We start from the raw sequence: 20,606 nt of genomic DNA, 5'->3' as shown, positions 1-20,606 counted from the left end.
TCGCAAAATTAGTCACACATACCCTTACAGTGATTGAAGCATTGGTTCAATGTGCTTGCCAATAAAGCCACGAGATTAAAGGGTATAACCGTCTAAGGAAAACACATGACGTATGTGATAAGGATGAGCTCTCCACCTGTGTCTCCCACACCAAGCCACCCTAACACCTTAAGGTCCCACGGAAGACAAATAATCAAAGCGGTGGTTCCTATCATGTGCCCCTCAGATTACTAAAAAAAGGAAATTGGAACCCAATTGGTCAAAAGAAAAAGAAGCTATATATTATGGTTATCTGAAACAACTAATTTTTTTTGAAGGCCGCCGGCCCGCCACTACACTCTTGAGTTCTCTGTATGACATTTATATATGCTTTTAATTTTCTGTATATGAATATCTTAAACAAGCAAGGCCAAGAGTCAAAGATCACAGGGATTTCCATGGCTATAAAATCCCAAGTGATCAATCATTCTGTAGCTTCATGTTCTGAGTGCTGTCTTCTCTATCTCTCTCTGAATTATTTTGTGTAGTGCTTTATTGGTTTTTGAATGGAGGGAAGAAGGGTCATTGGTTGGGCTGCTAGAGATTCATCTGGACATCTCTCTCCTTACTCATTCACTCTCAGGTCTCTCTCTCTCTCTCTCTCTCTCTCTCTCTCTCTCTCTCTCTCTGTAGTCTATTCAGAAATTCATTTTGATGTTCGTTCATGTTAACAGGGAACCAGGTCCAGAAGATGTAGTATTCAAGGTTTTGTACTGTGGGATGGATCACACAGATCTTCATCAGATGAGGAATGAGATTCACTCCACTAACTATCCTTTGGTCCCAGGGTACAATACATGGCGTTAATTTATACCTTTAAACACCAAAAGCAGAGAAACTCGTGTAATTTTTGCTTCTCATCCCCTTGTGTTTGATTTGAAGGCATGAAGTGGTGGGACAAGTTGTGGAGTTGGGGTCAGATGTCAAGAAATTTAGAGTTAAAGACATTGTGGGAGTTGGGTGTATAGTTGGGTCTTGTGGGGAGTGCTTGTCATGCAAATCCAGCGAAGAGCAGTACTGCAACAACAGAATCCTCACTTACAATGGCACAGACAAAGATGGCCGACCCACTCAGGGAGGCTTCTCCTCTGCCATGGTTGTTCATCACAAGTATGCAAAAAACAAGTTATTCTTTTTTGATCTTCTGTTTTAGTACATAGAAGGTTCCCGATTAATATTAGAGTGAATGCAGGTTTGTGGTCCGGATACCAGAAAAGCTTGCACCAGAGCAGGCGGCACCACTGCTGTGTGCTGGGGTGACAGCTTATAGTCCATTGAAACAGTTCAAGGGGTCCAATAAAGCTCTCAAAGCCGGGATTTTGGGTTTAGGGGGAGTTGGTCATCTGGGTGTTTTGATAGCGAAGGCAATGGGGCATCATGTCACTGTCATCAGTTCTTCTGATAAGAAGAGGGTGGAGGCGTTGGAGCAATTGGGTGCAGATGCTTTTCTGGTAAGCTCCAACACGGCAGAGATGGAACAAGCCGCTAGCAGCTTGGATTATATCCTCGACACTGTGCCGGCTGTGCACCCTTTACAATCCTACCTTTCACTTCTCAAGGTCGATGGAAAGCTAATGTTAGTTGGGGTTGCTCCTAAACCACTGCAGTTTGATTCCGTCGACTTGATTCTAGGTATGCCTGGTCCCTCACAATTATATTTGCACAAACAAAAACAATTTCTCAACCCCACCAATCCTAGAGATTTTCATGTCATTGCCAAGGCTTCTTGTGATTATGTCAATTCTCGGTAGTTTCCACAATTTGAGGTGTGCTTGTTTTGTATAATAATTGTGACGTCATATAGGAAAGAAGACAATATCCGGGAGTCTCATTGGAAGCATGGAAGAGACACAGGAGATATTGGAGTTCTGGGCGCTGAAGGGTTTGACATCAATGGTAGAAGTGGTGAAGATGGATTACTCAAACCAGGCATTCGAAAGAATGGAGAGGAACGATGTGAGATACAGGTTTGTGCTGGACGTGGCTGGCAGCAATCTGGAATGATGAAGCCCGTATGCTTGTCTACAACGACAATTTCATTTCTTCAATAACGTCTTTCGGGTCTCTCATACAATAAAACAGTCCTAAGAAAGATCTCAAAAGCAAATAAAAATCTATGGAAGATTATGACTCTTTCATGCTTGTAACTCTTTCCTTAGCTGGAACGTGAATTTCATTACAACTGTTGCTAGATTGGAATAATATTGGTACGTGGCCCATAAGTATCACGACACATTGCCTTCCAAAACGGCATTACCATTTAAATCTCAAACCACTACTTCGAGGAGAGTTTTTGGTTTCTGTAAGAGCAGATCACACCATAAGAATCACTTCAGTTACAAGAAACATTGGGCTATTCCAAGAGGTAGCACTTCATGGTACAACAAAGTCCCGGAAGAATGTCAACTAAAATAGAGAAGAATGTCACTTGGAAAGAATGAATTACCAAGGCTACTGTTACAACAACAATTAGATGTTCCAACCTGGATTGTTAAGCAGGAAGACAACAATTAGATGTTCCATCCTCAGTCATCTTTTCCCTTGCCTTTTCCCTCAGAAACTTTGGGGCCATCATAAGCAGAAAGGAAGAAAGTACTTTGATTTTTCTGCAGAAACCTGCATCATGGTTACCAATAGCAGTGAGCAATTGGACTTGATAAGGAACTCAAAACACTCCAAATTCACAACCCACATTGTAACAATACAAGCAAAATCACATACTGAAATGCGAAGGAGAATTTAGAAACATTGAAATTCTAGTCGACCCAAAATAAAAATCCATCGACAATTAAAATGAAACTATTCTATTCTCAAGTTGTGATCAAAATGCCCCTATATATTATATTTCATTCACTGAATGCAAACCCATCAGCAGCACCAACCTGTAATTAATTAATTACTGAATAACAGAATCTACACGTGTTGCAGGTAAATTAATGGGCCTTACTCATTTGGCATGTAAAACACAATTGAGCATTTATAGATGTCTATGCGATGTTCCTTGGACCTCAAACATGGTCATGCTCATGATTTGTAATTGAAATGATTTATGATGTGTTCATAGCAGCTTCAAGGGAGAATGCCTTCTATCAAAGAGAGAGGGACAGAGCAACGTGTCTTCATAGTTTTGATGATCTTTCGAATATAGAAACTGAAAGCATATATTGAAATGTAGTGTCATTTATAACACTCTTCTTTAATGCATGATATCAGCTTTTGATCAAATTATTTGATTCTTCAACAGAATGCTCACTCTAAAGTTAATAATGCATTTATGATCTAGACCTTGCTCAAACAAATTGCAAAGAATTGGAGATAGCACTAGTCCAATTTTGCCGTGGAATAGGATGCTCTCCATTTCAACTGAAATGGATAAGAGTCATTTCATGACCAAGATTAGATTTCACAAATCTAAAATCTAATAGTGTAGTTGCCACATGGTGACTAGGTTGTCACATCATTTAAATTTTTAAATGACGTGACATCATACACATCGTTAAATGCAACAAAATAAAATCATGATCATGAAATGACTCCTCTCCATTTTACATCCTTTCCTCTCTTTTTTTTTAATGAATAAATGGAGAGGATCTTTATCATTTTGCCGTACTGAATTTACAACAGAATTTTAGAACATTAACTGCTCTCTAAATGTTGAATATAATTTATAAGGATTGAGTTGATACTTGAGAAAATCAAGTAATTTCTGCTGCATGCGAGTCAACGTTTCCTCTTCAATATTCACATATGCCAAAAGCTCAGGCAGCTTAACTGCAAACACCAGAAATTTATTGCTATTAGCAAAAGTCTAAAACGCAGAAACACATAAAGGTTACTTGCAAATGAGACTAGGAGAAATCAACTCAGGTATATCATCATGAAATGGGAAGAATATACTGTGATGCTTTGAGTCATCAAGTGCGACCAAAAAAACAAACACATTAAGATTCCAAATTAAATACCTTGCTTGCAGCCTAAATAGGAAACTTTTTCACACAGGACAATGTTCAGGGATTTCAACAGGGTGCTATAAACACCAACGGTTAAAAAGAAAGACTAACTCAATTATGAGTGTGAAAATCAATAGATTAAACAGGTTCAAGTTACCTACTAATTGGGAATTCGATCCCAAAGATAATCTGCTCTACAGATGCTTTGTCAGAAAAGAAAGAAAAGAAATTTGGTCATACAACCAAGAAGGATGTGGTTAAACATCCAGGGAAAAAGCTCCCTTGGTTAAAAAAATGCAACTTTTCATTAAAAATAAGCATTTCCCTTGGGCTTTGGCTTAACCTTTTTTTTAATAGGTAATGTTGTATATAACAAAAAGTGCAGAGGGGCTTTGGCTTAATGATAAATGATGGAAGGTTGGCATGGTTCTTAATAAAAAGAAGTATCTAACGGGGTTTTTTTTCTCTTTCAAAAGAATAAGTACTATCTTTTTAGGGATAAAACTGATAGATGCACAAAATGGATTGTTAAAAATTTGAATACGAATGCTTGTTTTCAGGTGGACATGAAAAAAAATTCCCTTTTAGAGGCAAGAAATACACTCACACAGCATTAAACCTATGACTTCACCTCCCATCCTTATTACGTGGAGGAGATTCCATTCAACCCAAGAACCATCAGCGGCAAAAATGATAGATTTTTTTCAAAAAAAAAAATTATGAATATAAAAATTGATTCAGGAGATAACAAAAAGTGGAAGCCCAAATAAAAAAAATATTAATCTAAGCTTGCTGCACCAATTTTCATCAAACAAAATATACAAAGACATTCTGACACATTGGTTTAATAAATTGTCCTCATATCCCTATGCTCGTTAAAAAGCCTTAGCACTTATTATCGACACACATACCAAAGAGCCGTAGTAGATGTTCAGCACCGTATATGGTAGATGGAGAGACATTATCTATGACCACTTCATGGTATTGTTTGCGCTCCTTCTTGTATAAGAGCATCATTGGCAATGCTTTGTCAAAGTAACACCTCACTCCTTTCAAGATCTCTCCTATTGAATCAGTCATCCTGTATTTGAAAAAACAAAAAAAATGTCCATGTTACTGATATCAGTATAGGTGGAGGCTCCAGACCAACATCTTATAATAATACATAGATACATGGACTTGAGAGCATAATGAGTTTAATAGAGCCTATGTATACATGATTAACTTATAGCATCATCATAACTTCATAAAATGTGGAAACTTATGGACAGACCTGGATTAATCTCATAACATGTATGTATGTATGTATAAGTGTAACACGTACATATGAATGTAAGAGAAAAGGCTAACCTCCCTCTTTAAGGAATAGAACACAGCATCCCTACTTTAGTCAATCATAGAAATCTTCATTATAATCTCAGTCGTTTTTTTTTTGGATTAATTTGTTTTACAGTGAGACTTAAAAACTTGAATTTCAATTCACTTTTTCCTGCTCCTCTCCTCTCCCTTCAGCGTGTATTTATATTCAAAATAAACAGCGGTTTTACTTGTCCTAATTTTAGCTTTTCCACAACTACATTCAACAGTTACGTACCCTAAAACATCTATATAAAACCTTTCAATGGGTTTCATTTACAGGTCATGCACATAGAATATTCTCCTTTTGAGTTTCTCCAAACAAATTAGTTAGGAAGTTTTCATAAAAAAGTATATTATACATTTTTATTTGGGGTTATTAGGCATTTTTCTCCATCATTGATCACAGAAATGAAAATAGAATTCTTTGAAAAATCATTATAATGTGTAGGAAAATTGTAAAAGAGAATACAGGCCTATTACAAAGCACGCATAAAAGACATGTGCAACTACAGTCTCCTATCAGATGCTAATGAGAGAGGGTCTCAATTTTCTTTTATAGATAAGAGAGCAATGCAGCTGCACAATGATAGGTCATCAAATTGGGAGTCTCTCGGAAGATGATAATGGCATTATTGCTTGGGCATATTGTCCATGGTGGCCAAAGCTTGGGTGAGCAACTCTTTGAAGAGCCCAACCTAAACCAAATATAATACTAATGTGATTTTTCATGCTTGCTTTAAACGAGGGTCTGACTACATTGGTTCTGTAGAATTGGTTATGTTGGGTTGAATCGCTAACCCAGTTTGCAAAGCCCAAGTAAAACTGAAACTCTTAACTATGAAGTGCTAGAATGTCTCCTTTCATTTTGCCCAAAAATCAAAAAATATCACAAGTTCGACTTATGTTTTTTAGTTTCCCATAACCCAAGTTCTGGATTTCATTGCCAATGGTGAGAAAAGAATTCACTTAATTAAATCCAAGTACAAACAAAGTTGAAATATTTGGGGATGCTACGAGATAGTCATCTCATCGATAAGCACCCAATTTGGAGCTTAATCTAGTAAATGCTATTCTAGCAAGCAACCAAATAAATATTTGGTGCTCATATAACAACATTGGGAGATACTGTGCAATTGGAAAACAAATTACAGAAACAACAATTGAAATCACAATCAGAGACACAGAAGGAATAGAAGCTAGGAGATAAACTTAATTATGATTGCTTTCAAGCAATGGTAACAAGAATTAAGTAAATCTTACATGCCATCCTTCTTTGACCTGTATTCAAGGTACTTTGTCAAAATATCATCTACAGTTGGTGATCGTGGAAGTTTAACAAGCTGCACAAAAAAGGATTCTTGAATGCATCAATATATTACTGGATTGCCTTTTTTTCACAAGTTTTTTTTTTATAAAAAATATGGACCAATTCGAGGTTTAAGCGTGTCATCCTTGCGCAGGAGCCATGCTAATCTTCTCTATATCACGACTTTTTTTTAAAAGTAGATTACTGACTAAAGGTTTAGTTGGAAAAATGTGATCATTTTCAAGCATCCATACAGTAAAAATAGAAGAAAAGTATTACAACACTTGCATTTTTTTATTGTGTTGAAAAAAACATTTCAAGCTTACCTTGTCCTGCTGATTAACAAACTCCCAGTCATCAACCAGTTGCTTCCTTAGTGTAGATGGAATTTGTATCTTGACAAGCTTTTCCAGAGACACATTGTCCTTCTAAAAATCATTAAATCAAAGTTAAACCAGTTATCAGAAAATAAATTCGTGAAAAACCAAAAAATAGCTAATACTATTTAATGATGTCCCAACCAAGGATCATCTTTTTGCATGTGTTTATATGCCCATGGGCTGCGTCACCTCAAGCAAAGCCAACTAAAATCTACTATTAATGTAACCTCCCCAACCTTAGTTAGACTAACCCAATTAAATGGATCACATGTGATTAATGTGACAAATGATGTAATTTATGTCATTAATAATGTTAGTATTAAAAAAATAATTCAAACATTTTCAAGTGCATATTTGGCCACGTATTACATAGTTTTCATAAAAAAATTATGATATACGTCTTTTATTCAATTAGGAAACATTCTAGGATGATTATTTTCATAAAACAAGGTTGAAAATTTTTTTTTAGCTCAATGGATCAAATATCATTGAACATGATAATTAATTTTACTAGTTTTGTTAGTAATAGGAATTTTTCTTAAAACGTCATGAATTCAGTTTAAATTGCATATGTGAATGCGCATGAAAATCCTATTTCAAGCACTTTAATAGCCTCCAAATTAATTTGTAGCATGGTACTATTGATAGGTAAATACTTTAAATGCTATTTTAGGCAAAATAAGCCCTAACCACACCCTAGGGATATTTTATCCAGGTTTTCTAAAAATTAGAATTTTAATCTTAGAAATTTCTTTCAACCTACTCTAATAGGTAACAAGTGTCATTCAACATGTTTGGGTTTCTTAAAAAATTAATGTTTGGGTTCATAAATTAGTGGAATGGCAATAAATGACTCTTAAAATATTAAAAATAAAACATGTGAGAAATGACATTTGGCACTTATTAGACTAAGTTGGAGGAAATTTCCTCCAAATCAGTTTGAAGGAAATTTTGTCCTTAAATCTTTTTGGTCACTTAAACCTAGTTTGTTGGAGACAAGGAAAGAGCCCTATACTTCTTAAAGACCCCTTATGGCCGTATGCCTCCATAGCCCCCTCATTCTCTCACTTTTTCTCACAAATTCTCAAGAGCACAAGAACACAAAACTCCCTACATATTTCAGCCATTATAATTTCCTGAAGAAAATGTTATTGTCTTCATTCTCCTACATCACACAGCCAAGAAAACATCCTATCAACCAAGTTTTCACCAAGATTTCATCCTTTGATTGTAAGTACTCTAATCCTCTCAAATTGTATTCAAGGTTTATGTTAAAGTTTAGTTTTTAATGAAACTATGCACCATTCTTGTAGGTTACGTGTGTGTATGATACTTTCATAATTTAAAAGCATAACAGCCTTAAAAATGAAGCTTATAACAATCATGTCTTTTATGCCTACCACAAGGGGAGGAAAACTAGAAATGACAGAGCAACACAAAATATATAGCAAGCAAGCACCAAGGCATCTAACAATATATCAAGAACATGAAAAACAAGAACCATTAAACAATATATTTAACCCGAATACAAACCAGACCTCAACGCCTGATTCACTCTTTCGCTTCTTCCCTTTTGACACTGCAAAAAATTTCAACAGATTAAAATATTAATTAAACCAAGTTTTCTATTAATCCCTAGCATATGTATGCAATGACTGACATTAGATCGCTTGAGAACTAAACATTACTAACACTATGTTTGGTACGAGAGAAGAAGTGAAGGATGTCAACTTCTCCCTCATGTTGTTAGTAGGAAGGAAAGAAAAGAGAGGATGGAAAAAATATCGATGTATTTTACCATTATGACCCTGATTAAAATGGTTTAAAAGTGAGGATAAAAATTAGAATTTCACACATTTGTCTTAAGAGCCCATCAATCCCTTCTCCATCAGCCAACTTCTTTGCAGATTGATTTTGGCAGGTCCAGAGGGGTTCAGCCTCTCCCTCCCTCCAACTTTTCCCACCTACCAAACAAGGGGACCTTGTCAATCCCTTCACTCTTCCCTCCTCTACATTCCCATTATTCCTTCAATCCGCCCGAACAAAAGAAGTGTGTCTGAGCATTCATGAAAAGTTGAGATACTTAATTTGATTTCAATTGGATTTGAGAGGGAAAAAAAAAAGTTGTAAAAAAAAAAAAAAAAAAAAAGAAGGTATGACTGTGAATGAGGGCAATAAAGGATATGGAAAACATTAAAGGTGACGGTATGGTGTCTTTTTAAGGTTTTCGAACATTGGTACTATTTCCAATTTTCATCACTTGTGGACCTCATGGATGAAGCCCTTATTGAATTGTTTGATTTTTCGCACAGGCTGTCCATTAGGAACAAGCAATACCAATTAACCGCTGATAATTTGGAGTTCCATGAGAGAACACATTCTCATGATTTTTAACATCCAAGAAACTACTTGAGAAGGCTTGGAATACATAAAATTATAACCATGGTCTATCTTGAAGGGTATTGTTAAAAGTATCATGTGGAGTACAAATGATATCATCTTTTACCCTTTTTAATAAATTGTACGAGGGGATTGAACTAAATTGGCCAGAAAATCCTAATATTTTTCACTGTACTTGCCCTTGTAGAAAACAATTACACAAAACATAGACATTTTTAGTTTTATAACCTCAAAGAGACAAAACAAAAACAAAACAAAACAAAAAATGTAAAATTCGAAATAAATTCTTGATACCACTTTTTTTTTTATAAGTAATTGAAATATCATTAAAAGTACAAGGCATAACCCAAGTATATAGGAAGTACACAATAAAAGCGCCGAATTAGAAGTAGAATTCTTGATACCATTTTTGGAGTACAACCATCCTAATATTATGGCTAGGACCTCCAAAAAAAACAGACTAATTATAAACTCAAACTAACATACAACAAGAACAGCAGCAGTTGCAGGGATACAGATGGTATCAATGATGCAGAATAGTTACTCAATTAGAGAATGAAAAACACCCAAATGAGACGGAAAAATAATGCATACCATTGTTCTTGAGGTCTTCTTTATCGACTTTTGTATCTACAAAGTTTAAAAGCAGAATAGATGATGTTGTTAGCTATAACAATAATAAGTTAAGGTATTACTATAATAACAAGTGAGAAACAGTTTGTACAATAAGTTTCACATTCACTAGAAACTTATTGTAGTCGGGGAAGGACTTATGGGAACTTGGTCTAGAACATAATTCCTATTTCCTATTTTAGAAGGGAAAGATATGGGGAGCACCGGAGCGGCCCACCTCCCATTTAGTACTCTCCCATTCCCCCCCCCCCCCCATTTTTATTCGGATTGAAGAATCTAAAGATCAATATAATGCCAGTCATCAACACTATTTTAACCCCTAAAACACTGTTACTGTTAACTTAATTATAAATTCAACAGCCTTTAAATAGTAATCTTAACTAAAGGTAAAAATATAGGTTTGTAGGACTAGATTAATTTACAAGATACCATATGTATTTTTATTTACAAATCTTTCATAATGAGTGCTTAATTATATGTGTCTGTGTAACATCAAGCAGGATAAATGTCAATTAGTTTTGATTATTCAGAAGCAGAATAAATATTTCAGAAATAATATAATTAGGAAAAAAAAGAATATAATGCTTAAGTATGTAATTTTAGCAGCATAATCTTTTTATGCATCGTCTTTCATTTTTGTCCTTGTGTTGTTAAATTATTATACACGCTCAAATTAATCTTGTATATTTTGAACCAACTATCTAGAGAAAAGTTAAGTTGGCCAAAAAAAAATTTGTAGCTCAAATGTAGGGGTGTCAACCCGGTCCGGTTTCCCGGTTTTTGGCCAAAACCGGAACCGGAACCGGGGTACCCCGGTTCTCGATTTTGGGAAACCGGAACCGGAACCGGGACCCCGGTTAACCGGGGTCCCGGTTCCCGGCCGGTTCCGGTTTTACCCGGTCCGGTAACCGGTTTTTGAAAAAAATTAGTGTTTGAGGCTTATTTTAGGTATTGGGCCTAAAATAAGCCCATTATTTTTTTCATAAGTTAACTCATTTTAAAAAAAAACTATTGTTATTGTTCCAAATAATTAAAGAGGCTTTATTGTGATTGTTCCAAATAATTAAAAAATAAACCTAAAAAAGCCTAAAAATCCTAAAAAGTCAATGTTTTTGCCTATATGAGCCTTAGAAATAAAAATTCAAATTTTTTAAAATACCCTAAAAATCATTTTAAAACCTTCAAAACCGGAAAAGTGAGAAACCTAATTGCTTAAGGTCCTAAACGTTGTGTAAAAGACTAAAAGAATTATAAAATATTAATATATATATACAATATAATAATATATAAATATTATTTAATAAAATAAGACCCGGTTCCGGTTTTCCCGGTTTTTACCGGGTGCCAAAAACCGGAACCGGAACCGGGGTCCCCGGTTTTTTTTTTTTTGGGAACCGGAACCGGAACCGGTCCCCGGTTTTCCGGTTTCCGGTTTTCCGGTTTCCCGGTTTTCCGGTCCCGGTTCCGGTTTCCCGGTTATTTTTGACACCCCTACTCAAATGAATGGTACAAATAGTAGTCAATAGTATTCCTCAGGAAAAATAGTACCCACTGTACATACTCAAATTAATATTCTTCCAATTTGATGATAAATAAATCAATTACGTAAGACATATATGAATAAAGTAATGAAAAAATGGCAGTTGATTGCTTCTATGAGTCTTATTCATTCTTATCAGATTGTAAAATAGTATAATTTTTCTTTTCCTTTTTTAATTGAAATTGAAATAGTAAAATTTTCTTTTTGCTTATTTAATCAAGACTACTATTAAGGGTGATTCACTTTATAATTAAGTTAATGGTGATGGTGTTTTAGGAGTTAAAAGAGCGTTGTTAACATGGCATTATATTGATCTTTAGATTCTTTTTTGACACGTGCCTTATATTTGAATAAAAATGGGAGGGAATGGGAGAGTTTTAAATGGAACATGAGCCGCTCCCAATGATATATGTAACCAGAGAGAGAGGGAGAGCCTTTATTTGTACTCTCCTTAAAACCACCCTTAGCCAGATAGTTAGTCACCTAATTCCCTGCCCCAAAAATACTTTTAAAAAAGGTTCTTACTTTTTACCTAATAAATTATTAAATATGGTTTTTAACAGAGAATAATGCATATGCAAATACACGGAGATACACCACACACAAAAACTCTAGGAAACTGCTACTTGTGATTTTTACATGCTAAAAGCGATTGAAAAAGAATAAAGCTAACCTGCAGAGCTTTTTGGCTTTGTCTGAGCCGAACGACCTGACTTCATATTCTTGTCTACACCCTGTTTTTTGTCAAGGGCCTGCTGCTTCGTAACATTCTCTTCAGTATTTTTCATCAGACGGTCCGCACCCACCCATTCGTCCCAACTGTTGGAAAGATGTCGAAGCCATAGTAATGATTTCTGTTTCCCTTTTTAAAGAGGGGCATAATTATTAATGGAAGCAGGCATTTCCAACAAAAATAATAAAAGTTATGAAGTTCCTTTCACAGAAAATAGAATAAATTATTACATGAGATTATTCAATAATAAGAAACTTGAGCCTTTTTGTATATGGTATACATGCTAAAGATCGATGTAGGTAGCCATTAAAATCTTAGGTGCAGTGTTCTAGTAAACCACAAACCACAGGTTCATGTGTCTACGAATATAACTAGGGTTGAAAATATGAATAATGAGAAAAATAGTGTAATACATCCTTTCTAAGACCTTCATATACTGTTCATATAAGTGTATAAAATGAATATTCATCGATAAGTTTAAATTATATAACTAAGAAACAGCTTAAATATTAAAAACAAGAATACCTTCTTGAACAGCACCCTTTATGCTTGGATAGCTTTGCTAACTTACAAAGTTCAATGTCATTTAAATAAAGAACACGAGTAGCAACTCCCAAGACACAAAAGTGTAAATGGAGATTAAATAATTGCATGTGTATACATTATACCCATTCAAATTGCAGATCATTGTGTGTGTGTGTGTGTGTGAGAGAGAGAGAGAGAGAGAGTGAACAATGGGGGGGAAAAAAGAGACATACAGATGTTTCATTGCTCAAAATAGTTGCATTGCCAAAATACTAACAATGCCTTAAATTCGAAATTTCTGTACCTCGTTACTTTTGAAAATCTGAAGTGAAATAATGTAATAAAGTGAATGGGACTGAAGACATACTCACTTTTTGTTCCAACCCTGCAAAATAGCAATAGGTATGTCACTTATTACCATAATTACGCAATACTTTGTCTCCTACTTTGTCTACACCAGACATTCAGTAGCTCGAGCAGTCACATTTGTACACCTTAAAATTTAATCGTGTCAAAATCCACAATGGTGTTCTCAGAAGAATATGTTACAAAAATGGTACTATGCGCTAGGAAACTAAGGAAAGTGAACAAAAAAATAACAGAATAAAAGACAGAAGAAAATATCAAACTTACAAGGTAGTGAACAAAGTATCTCCATTCCTTCTTCCTAAGTTCAGCTTTTTGGACCTGAAATATTTAAAAATAAAAATAAAAACTCAACTATAATCAGAAAATTAAAGAATAAAAAAAAATAGTGACAACTAATAAATAAATAAAAAATTGGCTGGCCATGTTTTCAAAAGTATAAGCACTTTCAGAATAGTCATCTGAACACAAAAATTCAGATAATATAAGTTAATTATATCATAATGCATCCATATGAAACAAAACAACATCTTTCAACAACCTCAACACACGAGTTTTAGAGACGAACACATGTTTCTTACATGTCAAATTAAGGGGACCCAGCCCTTTAGAGCATTCACATTCAGCTATTTTGGCTTATCCTGTAGCAAAATGTGCAGAAAACTACCTGCATCCAGCTTGCCATTTTACCCACACACACACACACACACACACAAAAAAAAAAAAAAAGCGCCCTTAAAATTCTATCATTCCTCCTCTCATCTCATCTCTCTTTTATTTTTAATTATGTGATATACAAAAAATTGAAGGATCGAATGAATCAACAACCCATTAGCTCGGAAGGAAATTCAAGTGTGAGCGGAACTTGGTAACCAAAAAACATTTTTCAAAATATGACCGTTAGTAAAAGACAAATTTTCAAAAATATGACCGTTGGGAAAAGACGAATTTTTGAAAATACTACCATTATGAAAAGACAAATTAAAAAAATATGATTGTTTGAAGGAAAGAATATTTAAATTGAGTAGTGTAAGTGGATAGCTAAAATAGAGAATGAGATGTAAGTGTTTTGAAAAAGTTGGTAGCTAAAATGGAAAAATATACTTCTTTAGCTAAAAAATGTTGAGCCGGATGTCAATGCCCTAAACCAGAAAGCTAGTAACGTCCTAACCAAACAAGAAATTTAAATTACAACCATACCAACTAAGCTGGAACCACTTTGTCTTTCTTTCTTTCTTTTTTACTAAAGTAAAACTAAAAGAGTAGCAGTGAATTGATTCTATGAGCGTCATTTTACATACAGAGTAGCTCTTCCAAGTCGACATTTATCAGGCCAACAACACTAATGAGGTTTTTAATTAAAGCACCGAGTACTAAGAAGCCAAACATTAATGCTCAAGCGAACCAATACCTTGTCTTAGTTTTTATGCAATTTGATACACACAAAAGTTGTAAATCCCACAGTACCAAGACACAATTACAAATCCAATAACCCTAGTTTCCCCATCAACCAGTCCCCACGGCCTTCGATTTGTTACTCACTTGGCTGAATTTCTAAGTTACCTAACCTAACCTATGATTACGCTTCACGACGCCTCAATCGTTTAAGCAACAAGCAATTAACCCTATTATCTTGTACTTTAGCGAAAATTCCAGATAATAGAGAGAAGTAAAAGAATAAACTAAAAAACCTAAGCAGAATAGAGCTAGAATAAAGAGAGAAAGGGAGTGTGTGCCTTGGCTTCGTAGATGCGAGGGCCGTGGTAGGCGAGGACTTTCTCGCCCTCGGAGTAGACACCGGAATTGGAAGGAGGAGTGTCGCCGCTGGAAGTGTCGCCGTCGGTGGCCGAGTCGTCCTTCGACGAATTCCCCATTTTCCCGAAAAGGAGAGAGTGTGAGACAGAGAGAGGGGGGGTTGGGGGAGAGCTGAATCCAACCTTCTGATTCAGAAAGTCTCACTCGCGGTGGGCCTTTTCAATTTTCCCCGGGCGGAAAAAAGTTGATTTTTCAATAAAGGCCCTCAATTTAGGATTAATTGCACCATATGCAGACCACCGAATTTTATTTAGAACCGGGATTCATAACAGTTACCATTTTGCCAAATTGCTAGCAATTGACAAATTAATTATTGAAATTGCTATTGATTTAAATAGTTATTGTTAAATAATTTATGTGAGCCCTAACTATCTAAATTACTCACTCACTAACAAATATTTAATGACTTAACATTATGTTCATACATAATATAAAAATATTTAATCAAGCTTATAAATCATTCCCTGTGTGATTCAAACTAGAGACATAGTGTTAAACTCATTTACTAAATAAGTTTTCCCTTCTATTTGAAATTTTCAATTTTCCCTCCATTTGTGTATTTCACTTTGTTCCACATAAAAAGTTAGAAGAATTTTTTGTATTTTTATTAAGGGTCGTCTTTCAATAAGAATCAATTGACTTTTAGGTAGAGACGTGCTAATAATGTCACCAAAACTTATTATAAAACTGGGAAGCAATATTTGTCTAACAAATAAATTAAAACCACGCTTATTGTCCATATTTCAACATTCCCATTTTGTATTTTGCACTATACTTTTTCTAATTCCAAAAACCCTACATTTTATTTTTCCCGGGCATTATGACTTTTCATAATATTAAAATATTTTAATCCAATTTATAGGTTACCTCCGCTGTAACTTGAACTTATAACACAATGTAAAACTCTGATATATACCAAATAATACAAGTAAAATGTACTCTTGAAGATCGGTTTACAATGAGAGTTTTCAAAATGTATCTTTATTGATAATTTTGACGCCCAACTATTTATAGCAATGTAAAGAGTCCTTTATTTATTTATTTATTTTGTGTGCACATTTTGGTCGTCTTGAAAATTTGGATTGAGCGTCCATGAGTAGATTTATTCTTAGAAGAAAATGGTGGCTCACACGATAAAAATGAGTAATTCTATAAGGCCTACTTGTGTTTTACTTGTGTTATATTAAAAATAATGTGGCTATTAAAATCATTTTTTATCAAAATTTAATAATGATCAATCACAAGTTCAATGGTGATTTTAATAGCCACATCATTCTTAGTATGATACAAGTAGGCCACTTAAAATTACTCCGATAAAAAGTAAAAGCGATGAATATAACAATAAACTGATCAACACATATAATATAAAATATTCAAAGCTATGGATTGATTTCAATTTATTTAATTGGCCCTCACTCTATTCAGACAAAGACAACAAAAAAATTCCATAAAAAAAAAAAACGGATAAAGCATTTATATGTTTTATACCGATGAATAAATTATAAATTAATAGAAAGTATTGTTTGAGTGTAAATAACAAATAAATGAACCGTTCCAAAAAAACAAATTGTCAAGAATTTGTCAAAGTTGCTAAGCAGGAGTCACAGCTGGTGCACGCCATTGACATAATTGTGACCCTGGCCAGGACTTGGACCGTCTTTAATTCCTCCAAGGATTTTATGGTCTATAAATTTGTGTCCGTCACCAGGGCTTGGACCATTTTTAATTCCTCCGAGGGTCTTGTGGTTTACAAATTTGTGTCCACCGCCGGGGCTTGGACCGTCTTTAATTCCTCCAAGAGCCTTGTGGTCTACAAATTTGTGCCCATCGCCAGGGCTTGAACCGTCCTTAATTCCTCCGAGGGTCTTGTGGTCTACAAATTTGTGTCCGCCACCGGGGCTTGGACCGTCCTTAATTCCTCCGAGGGTCTTGTGGTCTACAAATTTGTGTCCGCCGCCGGGGCTTGGACCGTCCTTAATTCCTCCGAGGGTCTTGTGGTCTACAAATTTGTGCCCGCCGCCGCCGGAGCTTGGACCTTCCTTAATTCCTCCGAGGGTCTTGTGGTCTACAAATTTGTGTCCGCCGCCGGGGCTTGGACCATCTTTAATTCCTCCCAGTGTCTTGTGGTTTACAAATTTGTGCCCGTCGCCACCGGAGCTTGGACCTTCCTTAATTCCTCCGAGAGTCTTGTGGTCTACAAATTTGTGTCCGCCGCCGGGGCTTGGACCGTCTTTAATTCCTCCGAGGGTCTTGTGGTCTATAAATTTGTGCCCGTCGCCGCCGGAGCTTGGACCTTCCTTAATTCCTCCGAGGGTGTGGTGGTCTGCAAATTTGTTTCCATCGCCAGGGCTGGGGCCCGATTGCTTGATCCCTCCGAGAGATAAGCCGTCGAAGAAACCCCCACAACCTCCACGAGCAGTGCCTGGAGAATCCAAGATATTGAAGGGACGGGCTTCTGTTGCAATGAAGACAGAGATGAGCAACAGAAAAAGGACGAAGAAGTTGAAGAATGTATTCATGTTGAATAGGAACAGAGAGGCTTGTTGGTGCAAGAAAGCTAGGAAGTGAAATGTGATATGAAACATGGAGAAGTGCGTGTGTCCTATATATAGTGTCAGCATGGGAAGGTGGTGTCTGGTGAGATCTCTGCCTCTTCTTTGACTAGGGTAATTGGGTTGCGTGATATTCAAACAAATGTGAGACTTCCAATCTCCAAAATTCAAACAAACGTGGGAATTTGGATTGTTATGTTCTTTCCTAGGAAACAGCTCGGGAGGTTCTTGATTGGAGAAAATAGGATATAAGAACCAAAATAGAAGAAGAAGAAAAACAGGGGCAACTGGGATGACTCTGAATGAGGAAAATGGAAGATTACGAGTCCAAGTTGGAGTTTGTAGAAAAGTATATGGGGATGGAAGCTAGTGTTGATTCTTATGTTTCTCCGGCGGCCCAGATGATCGGAAAGTTCCATATCCAGTCTAAGGAGACTAATATAGCTTACGCAAGATTTGGATTCCCTAAAAAATAGGGTTGGACTGGTGGTCAAACTCGAACCCTTCGAGCTTCTTGACTAGTCAACGGTCATAGTAACCCAAAGAAAAAGAAAAACAGCGGCATGAGAAGAAATAGGAGCTTGCGAGTCCAAGTTGGAGTTTGTGGAAAGAAAATTCTGTGGATGGAGGCTAGTGTTGATTCTTAAGTTTCGCCGGCGGCCCAGACCATCGGAAAGTTCCATATCCAGTCTAAAGGAGAGACTAAAGCCTACGCAAGATTTGTGAATTCCCTAACAACGACCATTAATTGGTCTTTTGATTTGATGGTTTTACGCTAATCTGTTTTCGACGAATGAGCGACAGTCACGTTTATTAATATTTCCAATTTTTTCCACGGGGTACTGCTCAGAGAAAGACTAACGAAAATTTCACTTGATTAATTCTATCGAGCTTACTTGATTATGTTAAAGAGTTTAACCTTATTTTACAACTATTAATCAACCACAAAGCTGAGATTTCAACACCCACCGGGGCATACCGGATCGGGTTTTAGCGAGTAGGTGCAGAGCATTTAGGGTGAAGTAAAAGAGTACACGCCACGCACGCCGTGTGCAAATTTTTTTTTTTTTTTTTAATAATTTTAAAAAAAAAATTTTGCACAGGTGTGCACAGCACGGCGTGTGCTTTATATCACGTCTCGGGCATTTATATTGGGCTTTTTGCACACTTCTTTCTTCTAACTCTAAATCTTGCTACAACGCACTATAAAACTAATAAAAAATAATATTTTACTAAAGTAAAAAATTTGCTATTTAATCCATTTTAAAAGTAGTTTTTTAAAATTTGTAAAAGTGAAATTTTTTTCTCAAATTTAGCTATTTAAGGAGCTCACTAGGAATGCTATTACAGTAGTAAAAAATAATCGGAGGAGATGAAATGGTGTTGTATTTGGAGTTGGGGTCGGGCTTTGGTTCTTTTTAATTTGCAGGTGTTTTTTGTCGTGAAAGAATGTACTGATTTTAAAAGTCACATCAATTTTAGAAAGACACAATAATATAAATTTTCTTTATAGTATTACTCAATTTGAGTGCTATAAGGAATATCACACCTTTTACAACAGATTATTAAGAAGACACTTATTACTTTAATATAATAATTAAACAATTAAATTTTGTTGTTTATAATTTTCAACTTTATTACACCACGTAATAAACAATTAAAAATCGTAGTAGTTCAACATTTCCCTTTTTGTTCGTAGCCACAATACCAACTACGTGACAAGTTATACTGCAACAAATTAAGCTACGTTTCTGTCTCAATTCAAAATGTTTAATCTCGCCATTAATATTTAAGGATTTTAGTTAAAATAACAGTATGTATGTTGTAGTTTAACCAACCGTTTAAATTTAATCTCAAAAAATCTAAAAAGTTATCTGACTTTAAAAGTATTTATTGATTATGTTTTTTAACTATGGTTCAAAATAACTCATCCCTATCTTTTCATTTTCTCTCTCCTATCTGTTTCCATTAAACTCATCCCTGTCTTTCTATTTTCTAGACAAGAATGAGTTATTTTGAACCATGGTTAAAAACCATGACTTATAAATGCTTTTAAAGTCAGATAACTTTTTAGATTTTTTGAGATTGAATTTAAGCAGTAGGTTAAACTACAACATATATGCTGTTAAAGCCATATCTAATATTTAAATCAAATGCTATTAAAGCCGGATCCAATATTTAAATCAAATGCGGATGCGAATGGAAGAGGAAAGATAATGCATTAATTATGAATGGATTATTAAGAAAATAATACCGTAGCCTAATCTATTTTGGGTACAAGGTGCTTAACCCAAGATCACTCATACTTGGGCTAGAGTGATTGTTAGGGTTGGATCTTAATTGGCACCCCAAAAAGTGGCCAGCAGTGATGGGCTGCCGAATCGGCGACGTAGAAAAACGTATTAATTAATAGAGTAGGAGTCTACAAAGAAGGTTCTTCTGACCACAACGTTAATGTATTTATCAGTGAAATTGCTCGCAAAAGTTTGTTAATGGTATTTGATCAAGATGACATATGATATCACCCTCCATTTGGAAGGTATTGAGGATAAGGTCAAGACTTAAATCCTGTTATTTTAGGGACAGAAATCACCAATTAAGCTTTATTTGGATTTTTTCTTCTTCTTTTAATTAGGAAGGGGATTGAACTCAATAACAATATTAGATAGTGACTAAGCAATTTTAAAACTTGATTTTTAAAAATACAGTTAGGCGTTTGGTAAAATTGCAGTTTAGCATTTTAAATCACAGTTTAACATTTTAAAAAAACACCTCTTACCTATGATTTGAAAACCTAAATTTTCAATGTTTTTAAATTGCAATTTTTTAAAAACGCAATCCTAAACAATCAATTTTTTTTATGATTTGGTTTAAAATCACATTTTTAATTTATGAAATCGCAATGTCAAATGCACCCTTAGTTTCTTTAGTTTAAATGAAAGTTGGAAATATTTTCCTCAAGGTTTGGAGGAAATTTCTGTCATTTTGTTTGGACTCAAATTTTCTCA

At 35.2% G+C, this 20,606-nt stretch overlaps 3 protein-coding genes and 1 non-coding gene across 11 annotated transcripts; 1 reads left to right on the top strand and 3 right to left on the bottom strand.

Moving 5' to 3' along the window:
• The first annotated feature begins 333 nt into the window (after positions 1-333).
• LOC132186187 (putative cinnamyl alcohol dehydrogenase) lies at positions 334-2,658 on the top strand. The gene is made up of 6 exons (XM_059600031.2): positions 334-351; positions 528-622; positions 714-827; positions 922-1,149; positions 1,232-1,671; positions 1,844-2,658. The coding sequence occupies exons 2-6, from the start codon at positions 546-548 to the stop codon at positions 2,041-2,043; spliced, it is 1,059 nt and encodes a 352-aa protein (XP_059456014.2). The 5' UTR covers positions 334-351; positions 528-545; the 3' UTR covers positions 2,044-2,658.
• LOC132186189 (MRG family protein) lies at positions 2,280-15,183 on the bottom strand. 8 transcript variants are annotated; one of them, XM_059600034.2, is made up of 12 exons: positions 14,968-15,183; positions 13,499-13,552; positions 13,237-13,250; positions 12,281-12,426; positions 10,029-10,064; positions 8,573-8,613; positions 6,981-7,082; positions 6,609-6,688; positions 4,901-5,070; positions 3,681-3,810; positions 2,523-2,655; positions 2,280-2,445 (listed from the first exon to the last, which is right to left on the bottom strand). In XM_059600034.2, exons 1-11 carry the CDS (start codon positions 15,103-15,105, stop codon positions 2,565-2,567), a joined length of 1,002 nt encoding a protein of 333 aa, XP_059456017.1. In that variant the 5' UTR covers positions 15,106-15,183; the 3' UTR covers positions 2,280-2,445; positions 2,523-2,564. The 8 variants fall into 8 exon arrangements, with proteins under 8 accessions (XP_059456017.1, XP_059456016.1, XP_059456015.1 ...); XM_059600033.2 differs by having other exon boundaries at positions 2,280-2,339; XM_059600032.2 differs by having other exon boundaries at positions 2,280-2,655.
• On the bottom strand, positions 6,763-6,865 carry LOC132188869 (U6 spliceosomal RNA). Its single transcript, XR_009440930.2, has one exon. It is a non-coding gene; the product is annotated as a U6 spliceosomal RNA (small nuclear RNA).
• A 1,400-nt stretch (positions 15,184-16,583) lies between the features above and the next one.
• On the bottom strand, positions 16,584-17,581 carry LOC132188756 (uncharacterized). The gene has a single exon (XM_059603291.2). The coding sequence runs from the start codon at positions 17,563-17,565 to the stop codon at positions 16,648-16,650; it is 918 nt and encodes a 305-aa protein (XP_059459274.2). The 5' UTR covers positions 17,566-17,581; the 3' UTR covers positions 16,584-16,647.
• Between the last annotated feature and the right edge of the window lie 3,025 nt (positions 17,582-20,606).

This window comes from Corylus avellana, chromosome 6 (assembly GCF_965113065.1).
Source record: "Corylus avellana chromosome 6, dhCorAvel1.hap1.2, whole genome shotgun sequence".
NCBI classification, from domain to species: domain Eukaryota; kingdom Viridiplantae; phylum Streptophyta; class Magnoliopsida; order Fagales; family Betulaceae; genus Corylus; species Corylus avellana.
The sequence above is the reverse complement of the archived record's forward strand: the minus strand, read 5'-3'. Positions and strand labels throughout refer to the sequence as shown.